The sequence below is a fragment of the Centruroides vittatus genome, unplaced genomic scaffold (assembly GCF_030686945.1).
Source record: "Centruroides vittatus isolate TY-2023 unplaced genomic scaffold, ASM3068694v2 contig_694, whole genome shotgun sequence".
Taxonomy (NCBI): domain Eukaryota; kingdom Metazoa; phylum Arthropoda; class Arachnida; order Scorpiones; family Buthidae; genus Centruroides; species Centruroides vittatus.
Window position 1 is genome coordinate 770,666 of NW_027122438.1, and position 25,290 is coordinate 795,955.

At 28.6% G+C, this 25,290-nt stretch overlaps 1 protein-coding gene across 2 annotated transcripts in view; it reads left to right on the forward strand.

Annotated features, from left to right (window-relative positions):
- The window catches only part of LOC136980358 (cadherin-related tumor suppressor-like), a 54,296-nt gene that overhangs the window by 26,407 nt on the left and 2,599 nt on the right, over positions 1–25,290 (forward strand). The window contains exons 7-17 of one of the 2 annotated variants that reach the window (XM_067276450.1): positions 5–261; positions 345–1,991; positions 5,622–5,861; positions 15,447–15,680; positions 15,744–17,311; positions 17,449–18,079; positions 18,149–18,471; positions 18,563–18,666; positions 20,648–20,955; positions 21,025–21,206; positions 23,880–24,123. In XM_067276450.1, coding sequence (XP_067132551.1) covers positions 5–261; positions 345–1,991; positions 5,622–5,861; positions 15,447–15,680; positions 15,744–17,311; positions 17,449–18,079; positions 18,149–18,471; positions 18,563–18,666; positions 20,648–20,955; positions 21,025–21,206; positions 23,880–24,123 — 5,738 coding nt within the window. Of the gene's footprint in view, positions 1–4; positions 262–344; positions 1,992–5,621; positions 5,862–15,446; positions 17,312–17,448; positions 18,080–18,148; positions 18,472–18,562; positions 18,667–20,647; positions 20,956–21,024; positions 21,207–23,879; positions 24,124–25,290 lie in introns of both variants that reach the window. The other variant, XM_067276449.1, reaches the window with a different exon arrangement.

Here is a 25,290-nt window from a genome sequence, read left to right on the forward strand (position 1 = left end):
TCAGTTACGATTTTTTTGATAGAAATTATTCCCATTTGTTCTCCATGGATTCGGAAACGGGACTTATTTCGACTCTTAAGACGTTAGATCGTGAAGCCATGGACGTTTATAAAATGTCTGTTATTGCTCAGGATTGCGGATTTAACGTCAGACATTCTAGCATAGTTCAGTTGATGATAAAAGTGACTGATCAAAATGATAATGCTCCTCAGTTCATGATTAATAGCTCTACAGTTATTTTACCGAATAATGCATTAAAAGGTTTTTTTTTTAATTTTCTAATTTAAAGCTATTTATTCATACATGACCTGAGATTTATTATTATTTTTCTTTTTTTTCTGCAGATCAGTTCGTATTTGAAAGCCGAGCTAAAGATCTAGACATTGGCAATAACAGTAAATTAACATATGATGTTAGTGATTCGGAGATAATTCTTATTGATCAGAACACGGGAGTTTTGAAACTGAAGCGTGATCTAAATCCTAACGACGACAATCATAACATCACAATTAAAGTGAAAGATAACGGGAAAATTTCTCTCTCGGATACTTATAACCTATTCATTCGACTCAGTCCAGCGAACCGATTTCCTCATTTTAGATCGGATCGAAGACAGTTTAGAGTTTTGGAATCAGTTACGGATTACCATATCAGTACTTTATCTGCTGTATCACCTCAAGGTCCTCATAGTAGATTAAGATATGTTATCGGAGGAGGCAATATAAACGAAGTTTTCGCGGTGAATCATCGAACTGGAGAAGTTCGTGTTTCAGGTATGTTAGATCGAGAGGAAGTGGCTAAATATGAATTATGGATCCAAGCATTCGATGGAGATTTAGCAAGCGCTGTTCGGTTAGATATCGAAATAGAAGATGTCAACGATAACTCACCCATATTTAAAGAAAATCCTTATCAATCGACTATCAGTGAAAATTTGGAAGAATCTCAAAGAGTGATACAGGTTTTGGCAGAAGATTTAGACGAAAAAGCTAATGGACAAATTTCTTATAAATTAATTGAATCAGCTAACTCATCCTTTCGTATTGACCCTCACAAAGGAATTATTTACACCGCAGTTAAACTTGACAGAGAAGAAAAAGACAGTTATAATTTGATTGTTCAGGCAACAGATGGAGGAAATCCTCCTAAAAGTAGTTCTACTACGGTTACTGTTATTGTGTCAGATAAAAATGATAATCCACCTCGTTTTACTAGGTTGTTTACCTCAAATGTGACTGAGAATGCACCTCCTGGGACAGTTGTAATTCACTTGACTTCATCCGATCGAGATATTAGCATTAATGCAAACGCCACTTATAGTTTTGTGGAAAATTGGGACGGTATATTTCATCTAGATCCAAATAATGGAAATGTTACTGTATTGAAAAAATTAGATCGTGAAACTAGGGAAGAATATATTTTGAAAGTTGCTGCTGTTGATGGCTCGTGGAGAGCGGAAACTCATTTAACTATCACAGTGCAAGACGTTAACGATAATCCTCCTGTGTTTTCCAGTGCGATTTACCAATTTAACATATCTTCAACTTTAACTACAGGCTCTAAAGTTGGAAAAGTCAAAGCATTCGATCGTGATAAACAAGGTCCACATTCAACAATTACCTACAATTTAAAACCAACTCATAATATTTTCGCTATTGAACCGGATACGGGAGAAATTTACATTCGACCACAGATCCACGTCAAAGAATTTGATGATCAGTATATTTTTCAAGTAATAGCAACTGATCACGGTAGACCGCCTCTTTCTTCTCAAGCTGTTGTAGCGATTAAAATGGTCGATAGGAATTTTGGACCGCCTATTTTCGTCGGAAATAATTCAGTTTACCCAGTTCCGGAGAACGTCCATATGAATCAAACAATATTACAGTTGACAGCCAAAGATTCTAATGATAAATGTGTTAATTCCGAGATCAATTACTACATTGTTGGAGGAAATGGTTCTCTTTACTTTTGCATCGACAAATATCGAGGTAAATAACTTTTGCCTTTCTTATAAATAATCTAGCTAATATATTAATATTTAGAAATATATATATATATAAGATCAACATTTAATAATATTGTTATAACAATAGTAAACAGTTAATAGTAAAAATTTGCTTAATTATCAATTTTATTAATCTTTGCTTATTTTATAGAAATATAGAGTAAAACAAACTGTTTATTTAAATAGATATGTTTTAATTCTATAAGTAATTCTATAATTCTATTTAGTTCTATATTCTATATAGTCTATAATTCTAAAATAAATTTTTAATTACGATAAAAAATAAGCTTGGTCGTATTCGTTACCCGTACATGTTTAAGTACTTTCATGTCAATGTTTAAATAGTTTGTATGCCGAGTTCGTGTAGAATATCATTTATTATTATTTACTATTGTTAAATATATAATGAATTGTATATAAATAGTTGGTTCAGGTTACATTGGAATCTTCAATTGAGCGAACCGAAACGTTTTCAACTTTCATTCAAAAATATATTGATTAATTTGAGTGAATATGGAAGACGGCACGCAAATATTTTTACAGTTGCTATCATACATAGGCTATATATATTAATATATCTTTTTTATTTTTAAAATTCATCTGTCTCTCTATCTCTATATAAATTCATCTCTTTAGCTCTCTGTATTAATGGACATAATTTGCAATAGGACATAATTTGCAATAGATATATTCTTATATATTTCTAGTTGCTTTACTGTATTCAGATTTGATTATTCTGAAGAATAAAAAAAAATCCCAAATATATTATATTATATAAACTCACTTTAAATTCTGTTGTATATACATAAAAAAATCTGTTTCAAGAAGTATTTCATCAAATAATATAGTCTAATAGTATCAAATAGACATTTTGTGACCTAAACGTATATTATTCTTAGGACTTATATCCGTAGGTAATAAAAATATCTAAACAGAATAAGAAAACTGTTTCTTCCTTTAGTTTTTTATGTAGTTTATGTTTTACGCAGTTTTTACACGTTTTCAAAATTTTATTGATTCAATCGTATATTCTAAATTCGCCCGTTCTTAAATTTATTCGATGCAACCATACTTACAGTAAGTTATACAGGCCCCATTTACTAGAAGTGATACAAATGAATTCGGGCAAACGACACTCGTTAGAAACTATTTTAACATTATTTAAACGTATAGAAACTTAAAAGATGATGAAAGTGGTTCCTTGTGCATATATGCACCTTTGTGTAAGCGTAATCATGTTTACGTAAAATATTTATGTTGACATCTTCAATGTTTCTTAGAATGCTTTCCTTCAGTTCGCTTATAGCTCTAGGATTGGTCTTACGCATTTTCCTTTTAAATATACCAGTAAAATTTGTCTCATTATAAGTATTCTCTATAAAATTTACATTACTAACTTTTATCATCTCGGTCGAGCCGATTTTAATGGGACTCCTTATATAATAATAATAAAAATAAAATATTTTCATACATTAAACGATAGACTGTAGAAAATTAGTCGGAAATTAGAACTGAAAAGTTTCATTATTCATTTGCTTTATATATAAAGATGTATTTCTATTAAAACTTTTTAAAACGTAAACATAAATATTCAAAAGGAAACTGACTATAAATTTAACAACTGGAAAGTTTATTTCAAGCTATTTAAATCCAATAAAAGGTATTTAATACATACGAGACTGAATAAAATCCGTTCAGGATGCTTATAAATGGAAGTTCAGACATGAGAAACACACTTATATATACATATACTGTATATAGAAAATAGTGGCGCTAACTATAATAATGATTATCCCAAAGGTTTTGATCTAATTTTTGTGAATTAAGCAATCGCTTTTAACTGTAGAAAGTAGGAAGAAAATTTAAACAGATTTACGAGTTTACGAAGGGAATTTTCTTAGAAGTAAAAGCCATTTTTATTTTCTCTGTTGAGCGCCTAATATGCCTGGACGCTCTCTCTTTCCAGGACCACTGTATATCGCACTTTCTATCTCTGCCCAATGATATATGAAAGGAAGTATTAGCAATTCAAATGCATTAAAACAACTGATATAATACCGAACGATGATTGGGAACTAAAACTAAATATATATAATTGAGATTAATGACAATAACTTATACAACGATTGGAAGCATCATACTGATTTATGTTTACATAGAAAGTAAGAGTTGATACTTATTTTTCGGCAATGGAAACGCAAATTTTTATGCTTAATTGATTTATCTTTACAATTGTATAATTTAGATTTACCTCATATCTTAAAATAGTTTAAAATCAGGATATTTAGCGTAGTCGTTACCAGTTCGACGTCATGAATTTATTGTTTAGACTTTTCCATTATTAATCTTTTATTTTTCTTGTAATTACCATACCATAAAAGAACTTTGAGGTCATTTTATATTGATAGCTTCATTTAACGGTGTTTTAATGTAATTAATGCTATTGGATATTGTAAGCAGTGGAAGACATTTAGTTTAAATCGATGCTTTTGGAAAACGTTGGACTTGTTCTAAGACCTGTTATACGGTCGCTCGTTTCTTTGATCTTTATCCAATTGACTTTCACCTATGGGAGTAAGCGAAAAAGATAGGATGTACTGTACGTGACAGACAAACGTACTGGCGAAGAATTTACTCGTTCATTAAATGCAGCTGCTAAAAATAATTGAAATAAAAAAGCCGATAACTTTTAGAATGCGTATCGGAAAGTCTGTGTTAATCTACAATTGATTTAGAATTTCAAATTTTGATTAAATTATAATTTAAAAACGTTTGCATTAAGTTAATCTAATAATATTTCAAAAGTTTATAAATTCGATATAAGATATTAATAAAAGATATGGTTAATTTTAATTCGATGGCGACGAGTAAAAATTTAATAAACTTGTCATCAAAAAAGTGAAAATGATGGATTGAGAATATTTACCTTTAGAAATTAAACAGTTCCTTCTTTTAAAGAATTAGTCTCTTGTTTCTTCTGCATTTATATCATTAATTGTTATGTAATTTCAGTACAGAATTTTATTTCTTTTCGATTAAGAACTATGACTTAATTACATAATCTATAGGAAATTATTATTTTCTTTAAATTCTTATTAAACCAAATTCACACGAATCATTTTTTCTAGTTTTTTTTTCTTCTTAAAATAATTTTTTTTATTAATTACTTTTTATTTTATCCAAGGAATAAAATTTATTAACAAAGAAAATAATTTTCTAGAAAATTGCTATTGAATAAAATTTGTATAAAAGTACCTATTAATTTTCATATTAGTTTATTTCAAAGCGTGAAAGCATAAAATCTTCAATAATTTTTCACTATAAATTATTAGTTCAAAAACTAATTTCTATTATAATATGCTAAGATAATCGACTCAAATTTATTATATGCATTAAACCTGAAATTATTTTAGAATTAGCTATTAGTCTTCGACTCTAATCAAAATAGAATAACCCATCATTACACGTTGCCTTTATTGTTTCTCGTATGCATTACGCCCTCTTTTGCCATTAAGTTTATGTGAAATACGCCTTTATATATTTAATATTTTTAAAAAAGTAATCAAAGATGTGCAGTGAATAATAATAAATTTCATTTTTCGTCTATTTCCAGGAATTGTTAGCGTATGCGAATATTTCAAAAAAGGTGCCGGCACCATTTTTATATTGGAAGTTTCGGCTTTTGATAGAGGATTGCCTCCAATGTCTACGAATACTTCTTTAAAATTAATCATAAGCGAACAGAATAACTCTCCACCTTCATTTCTTTCTCCATCATATCAAGTAGTTGTTGCTGAGAACGAAGCTGTAGGATCTAAATTAATTGGACTTACTGCAATTGACAAGGATAAAGGTAAATTTTGTCTTTTCCAATCGTTAATCTCTATAAGGCTCTACCTATTTACTTTAGATTGTTCGAGATGATATATAATATTAAAATAATCCGAAATAAAACTAGTAATACCGATTTAAATTTACTTTTAACCATATAGACTATTAAGTAATAAAAATTGTCATAAAGGTTATTAAATTATTAATTAGTTGTGTTAGTTTGTTATTAACACGAGTGATTAACGATGTTATTAATGCTTTCAAATGATTACCTTTACTGAACATTATTAACAAACTTAATCTCGCTCTCTGGTAACGGCTTTTGATTACTAAATATTTTAATATAAAGGAGGAAAATTTATAATTTTGTAATAAGCTGATTAATATAAAATGAAAATTTTTAAATAAACCTTTTTTAAAAAAATCGTAAATACATTTTAAACCATTTCTGAAGCGATCTCTTATCTTTCTTGCAATATTTAACTGATAAACTTTGCTGTAGATTGCGATTCTGAATTAAACTACATCGCAGAGCTAAAATTTATTTAAAATATTCGACAGATAACGAAATATAAAAGCTGTTTTTACTAAATCGCTAAAAATCGTTACACTGGTGACATTGATATAACGTGGTGCTTAGAACCTAAAAATTTCGACCGCTTTTTACTGAGATTGCATTGTAAGGAGCAGGACCGTCGAGAGCTTACGTGAGGCCCAGGGTACAGCGGACCGTTTTCTCCCTTTGCAGGTCTGTTTTGCCACTTATTTTGGAACTTTTTAAAAATTTTTATTAATAGAAAAGCAGTCCTAACGATTTTTTGTTAGTAAAAATGAACATTAATTTATACTGGCTCCTAACGAGTAAGCTTTCTTTTGGCCCAGTCGAAAGTCCCCTGTTTCCTCCCCTCTCGACGGTCCTGGAAAGGGAAAACAACTCATATTGTATGGCAATTGCTATCAACTTACCCACTTTCTACCGTCTGTTTTGTTCCGCCCGACTTTGATAAATTATCTGAGTTGTGTACGGATTCGCATTCTATCGAAGCGTGTTATATCGAATGTATCGTATTTCAAATTTTTTTTCACTTTATTTTATTTCATTCTTTATTATTTAATATAATTCATTATGAAAGTCTGTGTTTATAATTAAACTAAATTACGGTAATTATGAAAACATTCGATGTGTAAACGAACTAAATACTTTTGTTGAATTTTATAAAATGCACAAACAAAATAATCATCGTTTCAATTATTTAATGCTATTGTATGGTGGCCCCAAATTTTTTGATTGGCAGGCCAAGTTGAGCACGAGGCGTGAGTATACGGGATACAAATATTTTAAAAATCACTTATGTGTCAAACACGTTCGCGGGCCGGATTTGGCCAGGGCCATAGTTTGGACACCACTGTTATAGCATATTAATATCACGAGGTAAAGGGAAATTGGAGATTCATAAAATAAATTGAAATAATTAAAATTTTGATATAATTCAATTATTTTTATCTTAATTTCCCCAGAAAACGACTGGAAATTTTAATTTTTTTGGAAATTAAATAGTAATTTAATATATTATTACATATTTTATACATTTAAACGGATATATATATATATATATATATATATATATAAGGGAGAGCATGATAAAGTGGCTAAAATAAAAGTGATAAAGTGGCTCTAAGCTAAAATAATTTTTACTCATATTTTCTAATTCGGAAAAACGATTAAAATAATTCTATATAAACTACATGTAGTGTAAAAGCAAGAAAAAATTTTATTTTTGTATTAACACAACATGGATTTTTTTAATTTTTACAAATTTTATACGAAAATGGCCACTTTACCCAACCTGGTTGAGTAAAGTGGCCAGGAAAGTATTGAGAGGTACTGTACATTGAAATTCTTTGCCGCTGTAGCATATGGAATTCTATCATTTTGTACAGCATTAATGGCCTGTTGCATGGCATGAGAATCCCAGCCCTGCTGGTTTGTTTTTCGTCTGTAATTGGATGGCATTGCGTCATCTACCTGTAAAAAGTAATTTTCAGTAGGTAACCTTTAGTAATCTTAAATTCATAGGCTTTAGATTAAATTAGATTTAATCTTTATTCTATTTTAAAATTACTATATGGATTTATTACAGTTTTATTGATAAAATAATGTAATATAGTTTTTCGGGCCAAGTAGACAGGAAGGTGGCCACTTTGCCCTCTTGGATGCCATTACACAAAATCGTGTCTAGACTAAAAACTGACTAAGCTACTTCATTCTATTCCACAAGGTTTTAAAATCAAAAGCATACTCTTTCAAAGAGTTTAAAGTAAATAATTATAAACTTATTACTATTTTAGATAAAATGAAGAATATCATCACTTATTTCACACCAGACAAAATGAAAACCACAAAAACTTTACTAACATAAAAAGAATTATGTCAACCAGCTTAGATGCCTTATAACACTTCCGGCTTTACCACCGAAGGAGTTCAAATGCTTGCAACTAGACAGCAGCATTATCTCAGAAAATAACAGTGGATGGCTACTTTACCCGCACTGGCCACTTTATTCTGCTCTCCCCAATGTAATAATAATTATTGTAAATTTTAATACTGTATTCAATTTTTATTTTTTATTTATTTCATAATACTTCTTAATATAAATTATTTGTAATTCAGATAAAGTTATTTTCTTGCATTCCACACTGGATGTAATGCTATTATTACCTGATATGAATTACAAAGTGAACTAATATAACAGCTCATCTATTTTTTCACATTCTTACAGTACAGAAAATATTAAAATTTGCAACATTTCGAACGAATTTATTTAATCTGGAATCATCCCTATAACACACGTTTATGAAATATAATAGATTTATATATATTTACGTAATGTGAAATTAAAATACCCAAAAATTCACTATACATATTTATTTTATGTAATTTTAATAAGATAAAAAATTATTCAGATAAAATCAGTTGTTAAACATGCAAGGATATATTTTAAAGGTGTATAAAAAACAATACTAAATATTTTAAAGCAATAAGAAAAAAAGTAAATTAAAAACGTCATAATAAAATAAATACATGGATTAATCGAAATAATTAAATAAAGAAAATACATTTCATAAAGATTTAATGAAATTAGATCATTTAGAAACTACAAGGGAATCTTACAGAGATCAAAATGTACAGTACAACTGGAAAGCTAATCAAAGCAAAAGTAGCATTGGTAAAAGTGTTACACACATTAAAGAAAAAGAAAACAAAAAAAAAAAAAAAAATTGTAAGCATTTGATAGCAAGAAAAAAAATCTCATTTTGCGTATAGTCTACTTCGCTTATTATAATCACTAGGAATTTAATAATAATCGACTAATAAAATTAAGCAGGATACGTAAGCAAGTTTAAATTAGAGAAAATTCTAGTTTCATTCACTCTAACATTAAAAAGGCACATTAAAACAATTTGAAAAATTTATATCTTAAACATTTTTTAATTATAATTATTATTATGTATATAATTCATCCAGTATTAGGCCTATATACATAATAAATTGCTACCAACTTCGACGACATCTAGCATAATATTAGCTTTTTAAATTATTTTCTTGCGAACAGATAGCGATTAAAGACAATTAATGTTTAATGTAACTTCAATCAGTATAATAATAATAATCAAAATAATTTATTGAAAGTTGTAGATAATAGAAAAACGAAAAGAGAGCGTAAAAAGACTTATTTATCCCGAAGATAATGATAATGATAATAACTGGATTCTGATTACAATAATCGAAATTTTATAATGTATTTTAACTTATATAATTTGGAACATAATACTGTATTGTCGATAACCGGATATTGATAAAAATAACAGAATGATAACTGATTACAATATGCGAAGTCTGTTATATTTAGCAAGATGGTAAGATTTTGTCGTGTAACAGTTCATAAATTAAAAATGAAAACTTGAAAGTGAAATTTACACCGACAGCAGAACAGTGCAAAGGTCTCGACAGATAATCACTGTTATGTTAATTGGAAGTGAAATTATTATTATTATTTTTTTTTTATCAGAAATGTTTCGGATTAGGTGGAAGGATTAGATTTACGCAGGAATTTCTTAGAAAGAAAAGATGTTAAACTAGATTGTTAGTTTAAAGAAGATCCATTTAAAAAAGATTTTATTTGTATTCAAAAGAAAAGGATAGGAGGGGAAAAAAGATAAAAAGGACAGTTCGTCGTCGTTGCTTGAAAATTGCCTTCAGCCAAAAATTTTAACCAATAGTTTCCAGGAATTACGGAAAAATAAAAAGAAAGAATATAATTATAATTACATGAATATCATTTAACACATTTCGAAGTTATTTAGTTTAGTTAATTTGTTGTTTTTCTTTCTGAAAGAATGTGCAAATAAAGCAGATTTATTTTAAGTGAGAAAATAAGCAATATTTAATGATTAAATGTATTGTTACTCAATTAACAAAAACCAAAACTCACTCAGCAAATAATTAATACATCACCAAAATACATTTTATGTTGCTGAGATAATTTATTAAAAGCTAAACTAATGTTCTCAGCCTATTTCAGCCTATTGTTCTCATCGAATATTACTTAAATTCAACAAAATATTACACTATTTAAGCAAAAAATTACAGAAAATAAGAACAACTTATCAAAAAATAGAATAAACTTTTTAAATTCAGAGAACAAGTTTAGTAAAATGAAACAAAAATTTCAAAACTAAGACAGCGTGCAGCTATTAAGATAAAGCATTGCAAAAACTAAGGCCGGTGTAAACTAAAAAAAAAAGAAAAAATGTTATCAATGCAAAATTTTTCTATTAATGCAGCTAGTGATTTCGAGATAAGGAGTTATTATGGAAGATATTGGAATCAACTCATCAAAATATTATGAGAATATCTAACAAAGTTTACAAATCTGGCAAATTACACCAGATTAGTTTTTGTTTTGAAATTAAAGTCAAAATATATTGTACTACGCAATGTCACAGCATTAAACAATTTTTACTACTTATGTGAATCGGTATTACAGTGGAAATAAATTATACACCGTTATCAATATATATGAGTATCGCAAGCTCCATACAAGTATTTTCTTTAGCTCGGTTGTTACTTATCGAATCGTATACGTTGTATAAACTAATAGCAAACGTATAGAATCGTTGTATGTTTCTTGGAACCAAGCATAAAATTGCTATTGAAAACTTATCACACAGCAACACTCCTTTTGATGGAAAAAGTGGATTTTTAATTTCTAAAATAGGAAATAAAGGATATGCATTAAAAACTACTAAATGTACTGTTCTCTGTAATTTCTTATATAGTTTTACCATTATACACAATAAGGACTGAAATGAATATTAGAGAGAACAGCAATCAATCAAGTATAAAATCGTATCTTGCCTTCATACAATTTTCATACATCTGTAATAATATTTTGAAGTATAAAATATATGTGAAAATTGTCTCTTTTAAAACGCAAACGTATTTCCCACATACGGCAAATACTTCTCTTATTATAAATAACCATCTCTTCGTTTTTGCAATACTGGGCTTAATTTTTTTTTAAAATCTTTTTCCCTTTTTACAAACCTGTCTTTTAGTTATAAAATTTTTGTTTCATTTTACTAAACTCGTTCTCTGAATTTAAAAAATTTACTCTATTTCTCGATAAGTTGTTCTTATTTTCTGCAATCCTTCGCTTAAATACAGATAGATTTTCCTAAATATGAATGTGTAAAAAGTTGATTAAGCAAGAAATGTGAATAAAATTTGAAAATAATAATAATAATTTCATGTAATCGCGAGTGTTAGAATGATCAGTGATGGCATTTCTTTAAAATTATGCTAAAAAAATTTATTCGAATCTATTACATAGCCCAAAATGCTTTATATTATAATTAATTTTATTTAAATTTGTGTTTTAGAAATAGGAAATACTTTTTAAAGATACACATTTAAATAAAATATTCTCATTCATCCACACTCGTCATCTATTCTATAGTATATTGTATTAGAAAATGTATTATAGTTTCTGAAGAATCTACATTATAATATAATAAGAATGAATCAAGGGATAGACATAGATATATTTTTTTAATTGTTAATAATTAATTAAAATTCATTTATAATTTATAAGTAATTTTTTCTATAATTTTTAAGAGAAAATATTAAAATACAAGTTAATTGCTTTAATTTAACGTTTTATTGAACGTCTTAGTAAGTCATATATAGAAAACTTTCCAATAATTTAAATATTTTATTGCTATTCAATACGAAAACATTTTTAACTTGGGGGAATAGAAGAATATAGAAAATTTTATTTTCACAGCTTGAACTAAGATACAATCCAATATAGTCCTAATGATATTAAAAATCTAATGTAATGAATATTGCTTTGGTTAAAACTAAAATTAGTTTCTACAATTACAAAAATGATATAATATATTGCCCGTAATATAAATTTAACAGTTTTAAAAAGCCGCAATGACAAATATATTAAACAACGAATTCATTTGACAAGTTTTATAATAGTTAAAAATTGAATTGTAAATTGTTTCAATATCAGTTAATTAGTAAAGCCTGGAAAGATCATTAAAGTCATGATGTAGGTCTATATCTTGTCTATTTTCATATTTACTGCTCTTAAAGTAATATTAAAAAAACTTTGTTACATGACTGAAGTCATTAAATTCTTACGCAAAAACTTGAAATCGTTATATTTTTCTCATTATTTAGTATTTTAGCGAAGATTTTTTTAAACAGATGTTAAGTATTTAATTTACATGTTTTTTTAATACAAAATTTCTACTAGAAATGCGTCAATTATTTAAATAAATGTCATTCATTTTTCTCCCATCACATTTAGATACGAAGCATATCAACAGTAAGTTAATTGATAGCAATGTATAGTCGAAATTAATGTGAATGCCCTACGACTTCATATTTTTCAAAATTAGAATTAATGGCCTTAGGAATAAAATGATAAAATGTTCATTTATGAGTTACTTAATTACGTCTTCTCACGTGAATGCGTTAAGTTTAAATTAAACTAAATATACAAAATTAATTAGGTAATTTTAAGTATGCCATAAGCGTAGACCTTATTATTTCTTAGTCACATTTTTTATATTTTATTGGTATTAATTTTATTCAGTACTATAATTTATACGAAAACAAATTTATTTTGTTTTAATCATATATATTGTGGCTTAAATTTCAATTTAATTTTAATATATATAGCCTACTTTATTAGTCTTTATATTGAATAGTTTTGAAATTTTATCTTATTTTAAAATAAAGATAATAATATGTCTTACTAAACTGATCCTATTAGTTTGAATGACAAATGCATCTCTAAGTATTTCCCAACACCTTATTGCTTGTTGATCTACCAGTTATCTAATAGTTCAACATTTAGAACAAGAATATATCCTTAGGACATCCGCAACAATTCATATATACAAAATCATAATGATTGTGACTATCATTTATAACAAGATTTGAATAGAAAATACATCAAAATCGCTACGTTAAAGTCTTTAGAAGTCATTTAAAAAGTAAAGATTCAAAGAGGAAAATTACTATTGTGGTATGGAATTAGACGATCATTTTCTAACTTCCGATAAAGATCTAAAGGTGAGAAAAAATGTAGGATTTTAAAGCTTGAGATCCTGTAAAATAATAGAAATCAAATTATACCGTTTAAAGAACTGTACATTCTTATTTATTTTCTTATGATAAATTGTTTTGCAATTTAATTTATTCGTTCATTTGTATAAAATAAAAATGTTTAATTATATAATTTACAATTATGCATCGTAAATTTTAAATATTTTTAGAAACTTAAATACATTATATCTCCGATGTTCCAATTACGAATGGTCTATTATCAGCCCATTATATTAGTATATACTACACTAGAGCTATTTGCTTTGATATTTTGTTAAATTAACGTTTAAACTAAGCTTTAATAAATATATAAGACCTATTGTAATGTTTTATATTCTACATAAAAGTATTATCTTTGATTAAATTATAAAGAATAGCTTTTAATTTTTCAATGTTCATAATAAGTTTTAACGTAATACACGCTAGATGTACTGTATATAATACTCTCTGTAGTAAAATTATGCGTTTATTTTCCCTTAATTAATATTTCTTTCTTCAATTCCATGTCATTTTTAATAAATATAAGTTTTAATTGTAAGTATTACTTATGTATAGTACTTTTTAATTTATCGATGATTGCTATACACATAATAATTTATAGCAAGCGTACAAAAATAAGTTTACTGTAACTATATAATGTAGAGAAGTAAATTTAATTTATAGCAAAATTTATTTAAAAATAAAAAATAAAATCGTTTTAAAATAATTACGTACAATAGTAAAATTAACATAGGAAATGCCAATCTCTATTTAAAATGCTTAATAAATGCAGTTATTAAATATTTTAATTATAAATTTGCATTTCCTTCAGGTGAATACTAATAACTATGCAAATATTTTTGAGATTTTAAGCAAGATTATCATAATTTACAAACGATTTTTTACAAAATTCAACGATTATTATTCCTTCTAGCTAATGTAACACAATTTCACAAGAATTAAAATTAATCTATCAATAAATAAATGAAACCGTTTACTGTTTAGTAGATATCCGCTTCACGCTTATAATAAGTACAATAATCCTATCAATTCTTTATACAAAAAAATGTATTGCGAAAAATATAAAATTTTTAATACTTGATTAAATACAGCATTTATGCTAATTTATTTTATGCTGCTGGCGTATATCTTATGAAAAATATATAGATAATAAAATGCTTATTCTTTACAAGTTTGAAGCATAATTTATTTAATTTTATCAAGTAAAATAAGCAAAATGTGACATTACCTATGAAGCGGCGTTTACACTTACGAGTAACACGTATAAGAACGCTCTATTCGTATCGTTTACACATATCTCTCATACAAATACAGCGTTATTATACGAGTTTCCCGTAAGTGTAAACGCCTCAGTTCACCGCTTTGGAGGCCCCCCTAAATCGAAACCGGGAGAACAACCCCAGAAATTTTTAATGGGCTGTCTATCCCGCATTTGTTGGTCCCGTCCTTCCACCCGGACGTTCGCATTTTGTGCCTGAACCCACGACTAGTATGGAAAAAAGGTCCTCTTACTACGTGCAAGACGAAAAGAAACTAAAAAAAAGAGTGCTCTATAATAAAATATATCTAAATTTACAAAATTAAGAGATATTTCGCCCGAAAGTTTAAATTAAATCTCACCATTATGATAATTTCCATATTTAAAAATTCACGTCTTAAATCGTATAATTAATATACTCTAATTTAATATACGGAATAAGTTATAACAGTGCAAATCAATTAATATACCAATAAATTATATGCTTAATTTATTTAAAATGTGTATCAGATTTTTATACTTATTTAGAAACGTTTGAAAAATGAATAATAATATTTAGTTTATAAAATAAATTCATTTATTGTTAATTTAGATAACATAATTGCCATTTACAGAAATGATATAAAAATAATTGTAGATAATAAGTATTTATATTTAATTAGGAATTAATGGGAAGATATTATATGCCATGGAAGCTGGAAATGACGAAGAGAAATTCCAAATAGATTCTCTAAGTGGAGTAGTCACAATTGCCGGTTCGTTGGATTATGAATCTGTTAGAGAATATCAATTATCAGTTATAGCTAGAGATCAAGCGTTTTACAGTCTCAATAGTTCTGCTTTGCTGAAAGTTGTCATAACAGACATTAATGACAACCCTCCTATTTTTAATAATAGTGAGTTGGAAGTTACTATCGACGAAAATTTACCACCTAATACAATAATTACGGTTCTTTCAGCCACAGATAAAGATACCGGAAGGCATTCTATTATTCACTATTACCTAGAAGAAAAAGAATACGCTAAATATTTTCATTTAGATCGTGATACAGGTGTTTTAACTTCACTTTTCGAACTGGATTACGAGCAAAGAAATAAATACGAATTATTAGCGAAAGCAAAAAATCCCGATTCGTATCTTGAAAGTGAAATATTAATTACAATTAATATTTGTGGTATTAACGAATTTTATCCAAAATTTATCCAACCAGTTTTTCGCTTTGCAGTCAGCGAATCGTCTCCTGTTGGAACCTCAGTTGGAACGGTTTTGGCAATTGATGATGATGGAGCAGATGACGGAATGGTTTATTACATTCTCCTCGGAGGAAATAAAAACGGACAAATGAGTTTTGGTTTAGACATCAAAACGGGCGTAGTTTTTTTGACCCGAAAACTCGATAGAGAGTCTCAGTCTAATGTTACTTTTAATGTTCTTGCAAAGAATTTAGGGAGCGTTAGAGCTAACAATACAGATACTTGTGAAGTTCGTATCTTTATTCAAGATTTCAACGATCCTCCGGTATTTTCTAGTTCGGTGTACGAAGTTCGGATTAGTGAAGATGTCTCAATCAATACGGTAGTGGTTCGAGTTTCGGCAACAGATTCCGATGAACATCCTCAACATAATCAATTCGTTTTTTCAATCGTATCCGGAAATGTAGGAGGAGCTTTTCAAATCGACGAAATGACAGGAATAGTGACAGTTAAATTATCATTAGATAGAGAAGTAACTGATAAGTATTTATTGATAGTGACAGCGACAGATATTGGAACTCCGCCTCAAACAGGTACTACAAACGTCTATATACATTTAGAAGATGTGAACGATAACGGTCCTTACTTAGATGAAGAAGAACTTATTGGTCAAGTTTACGAGGGAGAACCGATTGGTACTGTAGTCATGACATTAAACGCTAGAGATCACGACTTACCACCAAATACTTTTCCTTATAAGTATAGTCTAGTTGGAAAAGACGTAAAATATTTTCAGATTGAGAGGACTACGGGCCGTTTGAAGACTTTAGTTATTTTAGACAGAGCAATAATTTCTTTTGTAGATCTGTTACTAGAGATTGAAGATAGTGGTCAACCACCGATGAAATCCTCTTACACATTACGTATTTTGGTGTTAGATCGTAATAATAATCCTCCAATTCCTAGAAATATGAATATAATCGTCTGGTGGCAAGAAAATAATTTTCATCACGGAGTCATTGCAAATGTACGACCTTTTGATCCGGATACTACAGGTGAATATCGATGCAGATTAGTAGGCGAGAGCTTAGGTTTTGAAATAGTTTCCGAATGCAATCTCAACACATTTAAAGTAAGGAACGCAGTTCTAAATGTTTCGGCAGATGATGGAGTCCATTCTGAAGTCACATCATTGATTAAAGTTCAGTTTATATCTTTCGATAACGATACCTTATCAAACAGCATAAGCATAATTTGGAAAAATAGCACAACTGACCAATTTTTAGAAAAGAATTTGGAAATATTTACGAAGAAATTGGAAAATATTTTTAAGGTGAGTTATTTCTTGATTAAAACTCTGGTAAGTTTATAAATTTGTGAAGTAACACATCAATTATTATAGTAAGTGTGTTGTAAAAATTATCGTCTCAAGCAAGTGATTTATAACAAATTTTATTTTTCTATCTTTAGGACAGCGGTAAACCGATTATATTTTCTATAACACAGAAAGAAAATGATACTGAAATTCAATTATCCGTTAGGACTGCTAAAGGTAAATATTTATTACCGAAAATAGTAAGAGATAAAACACAAGACTTAAATTCATCTTTTGATGTTGAAATCGGATACGATCCATGCAAAGAAAATCCTTGCAAGAATGATGGAAAATGTCAAAACATTTTATTTTCCGAGAAAAGATACAGTATATCTTCCTCTCCTCATTTGGCATTAGCAACACCCTTTTTCCAACGAAAACTTCAATGTTATTGTCTTTCGAGTTATTCGGGTTTCTTTTGCGACGATATGGTGGATCCTTGCGCCAAAAGTCCTTGTCTCCACGGCGGAAAATGTAAAGCAAACGGTTCCCAATATAATTGTTCGTGTCCCAATAACTATAAAGGAAAAATATGCGAGTTCCCCGATTCTCGATTATGCTCGAGTAACCCCTGTTTGCACGGAGGAACGTGCGAAGAAGTCGGATCGGAAAATTATTTCTGTCTTTGTCGATCTGGTTATCGAGGAACGCATTGCGAATCTATTACGGATATCTGCAGGCCAAATAGATGTGTAAATGGAGGAACTTGTATCGTTAATAAAATAGGTAAATCTCTAATAGTTTACTAGTATTATATAATTTATATTATTAAATTTATTAACTCGTACTTTTTAGGTTATACTTGCCAATGCATTCCACGCTTCTTCGGAAGACATTGCGAAAAGTCAACATGGGGATTCTATCCTTTTTCTTATATGGAATTTCCTCCCATCGACATTTCTTCTATTGATTTATCTATCACATTCGCTACCAATCAGACTAATTCTCTTTTGATATACAGTAGAACGGAAGACGAATCGTTCTTCGTTGCTTTAGAAATCGTTCAGAATAAACTAAAATTAACATACGGTTCAGTTCGAAGTCACGTGGTTGTAATATCGCAAAGAATAGTCAATGACAAAAAATGGCACCGAGTGGTAGCAAATAAGTTCGGAAAGGTAGATTTAATACGTATTTTTAATTTAATAGATTTATAATTAATCATTATTGAAGTTTTCTGATTGTGAAAACAACTAAAATCTTTTATAGGAGCTTTGGTTGGGAGTCGTCGATTGCGCGGATCACGGTTCTTCTTGCGAAGAATGCAAATTCGGAAACAGTAGCTGTTCTTGGTTCGCTTCAATTTTTTTCGAGTAAGTTCATTTTTAACAGTTATATAAAATATTTTTTTATTATTCATTAACGTTATTTTATTTTATAAAATTTTAATAAGCCATTTTTTTTGAAATTAAATACTTAATCCTATTACTTTTATCGAGAATTTTTAATGAATAATTGCATCCGTTATCGATAGATGGCAGCACTTTGCATAGACGCTCTCGCAGTTGTGTAGTTACGGCGGAAAAAAAATGTCTGTATTGATACGAAACCTAACACACGTATTTTTTAAAAAATATAGATTTTTATTTGAATATAAATTTTACATTTTCAAAAATAAATAAAACGATTATCTTAAAGTTATTTCTCCTTATGAAAACAATTTTAAAAGCGAATTACGTCAATTTTCGCTTTAACTCTCGAGTGAACGAAATATTAATGTTAAATGACTTTGTTAAATAGCTTTTAAAACTTTTGAATTGATTAAATTCTCGATTATTTCAGTTGAAAATATTTTCGTATTCTCAGAAATGTCGCTAAAACTTTAAAAGGACATGACAAAATCAAAAAGAAGTTGAAAATGACTTTTATTGAAGATCTTAAGATTAATCTTGCGATAAGATTGGTCGCATTTTTGTAAGTTGATCCAATAATTTAGGCTTATCGCTTCATCGCATGACTTGAATTATGCGTGATGGTTTCATCACACAGCTTTATAGGTGTATGTTACAAAGAATAGACATATATATATATATTTTTTTTTTACATTTCTTTTCGACGGATATATCAACTGTTCCAAAAAATACATACCAATCCATTTTTCTCAATTATAAGCGTGTTTTTGTGTGTAAACCAGTTGTTATTTAACCGAAACGATTTTTGTTATAGGGTTTCGTGTCCTCTCGTCTCCAGCCCTTGTTATCTTTAGCAGAAACAACTCCTCGAGTCCTTTAGCATCTGGGTCAAAGAAACTAATAGGTTGTTTATAATGTCGTTTGCTAATGGATAAACAATATAAACCTAAATGATGAGGTAAATTGTAGACGAACAACCAGTATTTAGTTAGCTACATGAAAACATAATTTATGACCATTTATTTTAACTAAGTTTCGATAATATTTTTAATATCTAACGAATTTTAATGTTTTTTATAATGTTGTCTGTACGAAACACCCGTCTAAAAGTTGAATTTCATTATTTGATTAATCTGTTGTGCGTATGTTTTATCCACTGCGATGGAGGCCAAATGTATTACAGTTTCGTTAACTTGTATCGAATATACAATGTTTCTAGTTTATGTCAAATTATATTGTTGATTAAAATGATCGATTATAGCTTAGAGTTTATTCTCTATCATTGAAATTAATGGAGGCATTTGATAAGTTATCTCATGTCAAATTCTGCCAACGTTTCTCGTTGACAATGGCTTATAAATTTTCTGTTGTTACAATACACTTGATGAAAACGGAAACAATATAATTACATTTATACGTGATGTCGAGTAGATTAAATCATCAATTGTGTTTAATAGGGTTGCAAACAATTCTAAATTGATAACGAAGGAGTGATTCGTTTTGTAAAAGTGTATTTGGTAAATGCTTTTATTTGCAGACTACAGTAAATCCTTGCTAAATCTGCGTAACAGACAAGTTTTTTTTCTTTATAATTTCTTGATAACTAACGAGTGTTTCGATATCCGGAAATCTTTAGTACGTACAGTACTTTATATTACTGTATTCGGTAAGTTATTGAAGACTGTACATTGTTGCATACTATACTGTCATGAAACTTTTTGAGCTCATTTCCTGTAATATTAAATTTAGCGGTAGAACTTCTATATGAAGGCCTACTGTCGTTGGAGAAAACACTCCGCTAACTCGGACAATCTTCACTCTGTATTAGTCCGCATTAGCGTGAGTTTACTGTAATTTAGAATTATTTCTACTTGTTAAATTTTTAATTATTTATTTCTATAAAGTAGTTAATATTCGGCAACTTTAAAATAATTTTTTACAGGACGATTAATTCGGCATCTAGTGCGCTTTATTTGGGAGGTATACCAACTTTAGATACTATTTCTGCCAATCAGCGTCATTTTTTATCTTCAAACGACTATGTAGGATGTTTAAGAGAATTTACTGTAAGTGGTAAAACAATGGATTTGGCTGTACCTTTATCGTCCCAATATGTAAAATCTAATTGCGGCCGGATCGACAGCTGTGATGATTCTTCTTCGTGTGGAGCAGGTATCATTTGTCAGAATAAATGGTTCACCAAATCGTGTCACTGTCTTGAAAATGCAATTGCTCCTAACTGTGATGAAGGTTTATGAAATTTTAAATTTTTTATTTTAATAACATTTATACCAAACTAACGTTTTTCGATTCTGTTAGCTTTTCAACCGATAACTTTAGAAGATCCGGGATCTTATATAGAACTTATTCCTCAAGAGAAATATCGAAGATTTCAACTTGACGACGATCACAAGCATTATTTCAGTTTTCATTTTAGAACAATGTCGATACATGGGTATCTTTTTTATGCACAGACTAAAGACGGATACAGTTCTTTATTGGTAAGAACGATTAAAAGTGTTAGAAAATAGGCCTGTAGATTTAATATAAAATAAACTACCGATATTCTTCGCTTATAAAATAAAAAATAAAGTACAGTAATTTATTTACCCATAAAATTATAGAAATAATAAAGATATATTCAACTGAATTATTGATATATTGCAAATATATTATATATCGTACTTGATGGAATTAAGTACTGTAGTTAAATGTAGATGTAAACATGTTCAGGCATAACTTGCAAGATAATAAGTTCAAAGATCTATGCCATATATTCATTATTCACATAATCAATCATTAAGTTAACATTCTTTTCGGTTACTACAGTTAGAATTCTTCTTGTTGGAAAAAACCCGGGAACAAGTTGCGTAGCTTTCCCAGCGAAAAACTCTAAAACAGCACAAAATTAAAATTGTTTGTGGTGCCATCTGTTATGAGATTTTGTTAAAAATCACTTATTATTATTATTATTATTATTATAAAATGGCAAAAAGCTTAATATTGAGGGTAGAGATGAGTTTTTTTTAAAAGAAAAAAAAATTGTAAATACTAATAACGAGTAAAATTTTAAGTCCTATCCCACTCGAGATATGACATATGACCTCCCTCTATTTTTCCTCTCCCTTGCCCTTTAACCACCAAAAATTAACAGTTCTTCATATACAAGTTACCGTTCCAAGTTTCCCCACCCTGAGACATTAAACGAAATAGACGCCAAAACACACACACGCGGAATTTTTTTCTTTCTTTTCTTTCTTTCTTTCTGTTTTTTTTTTTTTTTTTTTTTTTTTTACTTTTTTGGGTTCTAGAAGCCTCAAAACGTTGAGATTTGAAAAACCCGGAGGGTCAAATGTGACAAGATTCCAATACTTTTCCTCGTCGGGAAAGTAAAAGAAAAGTTAGGCAAAATTTAGTTTGCTACATTCAAAGCCGATCGCTGAAATATTAAGCGTAAAGATATAAATTCTGTCACGTAAAACTACACGAAACGGAGAAATATTGCTGTTCAATGCGCCCAATTATATATTATGTTCCTTAAGAGTTTTCGTTTCGAACATCTGTCATTACCACATTTTATAAGTTTTAGTTAAACACGTTATTTGAAAATTTGATGTTGACAAAAGTTTAAAAATTTCATTTCTTCTTGCTTTATCGTCACTGTACAGTTCAATACTTTATATATCTGCAGGCATGGGCGTCCGCAGAGGGGAGCAAACGGGTACTTGACCTCCCCTGGGATCCAGCAAAATATTCCACAAATTATAATCGTAAAAGTGATTGAGATACGTAACCTTTCACCCCCGACCATCGGACGCTTTGATGAAGTACTGTATTCTATAATCTAGTTGTGAAAAAAACCCAAAAAATTAAATAAAAAGTTATTGACGTAATTATTTGTCTTCGAGCTTTGTTCTCCACTGGAAATTTTTCTGTGGACGCCCATGTCTGCAGGCCAGTCGATAATGTAGCAAATTACTTTAATAAATCTTCCTAATTTACTATTACTATTCATATTGCCGTTCTATACATTTCATATTCTATTCGTATACATTTAACATTTTATTATTTAAATTTTTATATTAGTTTGATGGAAAATCGGACATTTATAACGAGTAATAAGGTTGAGAATTAGTTATTATATAAGACTTTCTACTTAATCTCTCGCCGTATGTAAGCTATGAATTCCATTATTGTTACAGTTGTAAATAGACAGGTTTTTCCCTCAAAAGAAAAAAATTTATTCATTTAAATTTCAAAGTCATTATGAAAGTAATTAAACATTAAATGTTTATGTTTAAATATTATTAGATATATTTAGTTATCTAATGATTAATTTAAAAATAAAATATAATTACAGTGTATTTCCTTTTTAAATTAATCATACTAAATACCCTATTTATTCTAATAAACCGCGCATAGTTTATTGGAACAAATACGGTATAACTTCTTTCAGCTTGCAACTGTGCTAATTATTAGAGGGCGGCTATTTCTATTCTTTGGGAGTTGAATGTGACTGTTATTGGAGGGAGACTATTAATGGAATAGTCATTAATGGACCTGTAAATAATCGATTTACGTGACGAAATATTCGATGCAACGAGCGCCAAGTGATATTTACGAGAACGCAATCACGGACACAATGAGACTAACGAGTAAGATAACTTAGGCACGTATGATATATATGGATCGTAGTTGCCATTTTCTTTGTTTTATTCACACTGTGTACACTGTAACAAAGGGGACATATCCTTTACAATATTTTTGTACCGGTAAATTGTTCCTCCTCGAACGTATTTTGTAAATACCATTTTACAAAATTTAGAAGTACCATATAGAACAGGTACACATTATTTTTATATCCAATAAAATAATCAATCCGCTGAAGTATTGTAGCACAGTAGTCTATGGGGGAAAACCACTGGATTAATATAATGAAAATATTTCATTATTATCGTTTATAGATTGTAATTATACATACTTTTTCTATAAACAATATTACTACTGTTAAACCTTTATTTTTATTTAAATTATAAATGCTTACAAAATTATTATTATTTTTTAAAATTTATATAATCTTAACTGTCTAGCTATAATTATATACAAGTCTTTATTATTTAAATTACTTAAACATATATTTGCATTTAATATTATATATTTATCATTTTTATTAGATTGAAAAAGGAAAACTGCTGTACGTGTCAAATTATGTGAGTAATGTAAAACAAGTTATCAGTAGCATAAATTTAGTTGATGGCCAGTGGCATTCGATAAGTATCCAATATGACGGAAACGAACATCTTTCGTCTATCAACGTAAGTGTTGATGGTTTGTGGAAAACAGTAGAATCTAGTCACAATTTTCTTACCACGAAATTAAATAAACTGACTATTGGTAACGAAGAATCATCTTTCATAGGTAATTTATTTATTTATATTGTATATATGTAATTTATATACTGTATATATTGTATAATTTTAATTCTATTTCAATTAATTAAAAAAGATATGAGTACAGTTAACTTCTAATTATAGGTATTTAATTTTCTTGTTTAATATTATAACTTTGCTTAAATAATCTTTATAAAAATGAAATTTAAAATAATAATTTAAGTAAATTAAATGTTATTTTTAATTAATTAATTATTTAAATATATAAAACAAGTAATGTTCAATAGTATTTGTTAAAATTCAATAACTATTAAAACTGTGCAAAATATGGTAATTCTGTCTGAAATAATTCTATAATTTTTGCTTTTTATAATGATTAAAAGAAATTATAATACCGTATTTACGAATATTATTTAAATTTAAAGGTATTGTATGGTTAAATCGATTGTTCGATGCATAACCAATTATATTTAGAAAATATAATAATAAGTAGATCATATTTCCAACGGTCATTGCAAAATGTTTAATTTTGCTGATAAATAGATTTTTAGAAAGAAATTGGACCTATTTCATGTAAGCCTAGATGGGAAAGCTTATTATTTTAAGAGTTGTAAGCTTATGTTGTATCAAAACAAATTTTATTACAGAAAATATGACCTTTTTTTAACAATTAAAACTCGAATTAGCATGAATATTTATATCCGAACTAGCTGATTGAAGTATTGAGAATGCACGCAAGCCGATGAGTCTAAGAGCAAATTTCTATTAAAGATTTTATATTATAGTCAGTCCCTAACTAGCTTTTCGCGTGCCTTGTGCAAGATTTTATTTTTTGTCCCCTTCATTGGAAAAAATAAATAAATAAAACAAATTGTTTTCTGTTAATTTTTAACTTTAACAAAAAACTTTACGGAATTGACTTTCCCACAACAGTAAAATTTAAAATTTGAAAATGGAAATATGATACCGATCATTTTTTGATACCCGATTTCAGGGGTCCTCCTTCGTCCTTTTTACTTTCCCAACTTGTTACGCGTATAAAACGGAAAAGTATTGGAATCGTGTCAAATTTGACTCTCCGAGTTTTTTTTTTTTTTTTTTTTTTTTGTGCAAATTACACGTTTGGCGACTTCCCGAACCCAAAATATGTCAAATGTAGAGGAAAAATTTGTGTGAGTGCGTGTGTTGGCGTCTA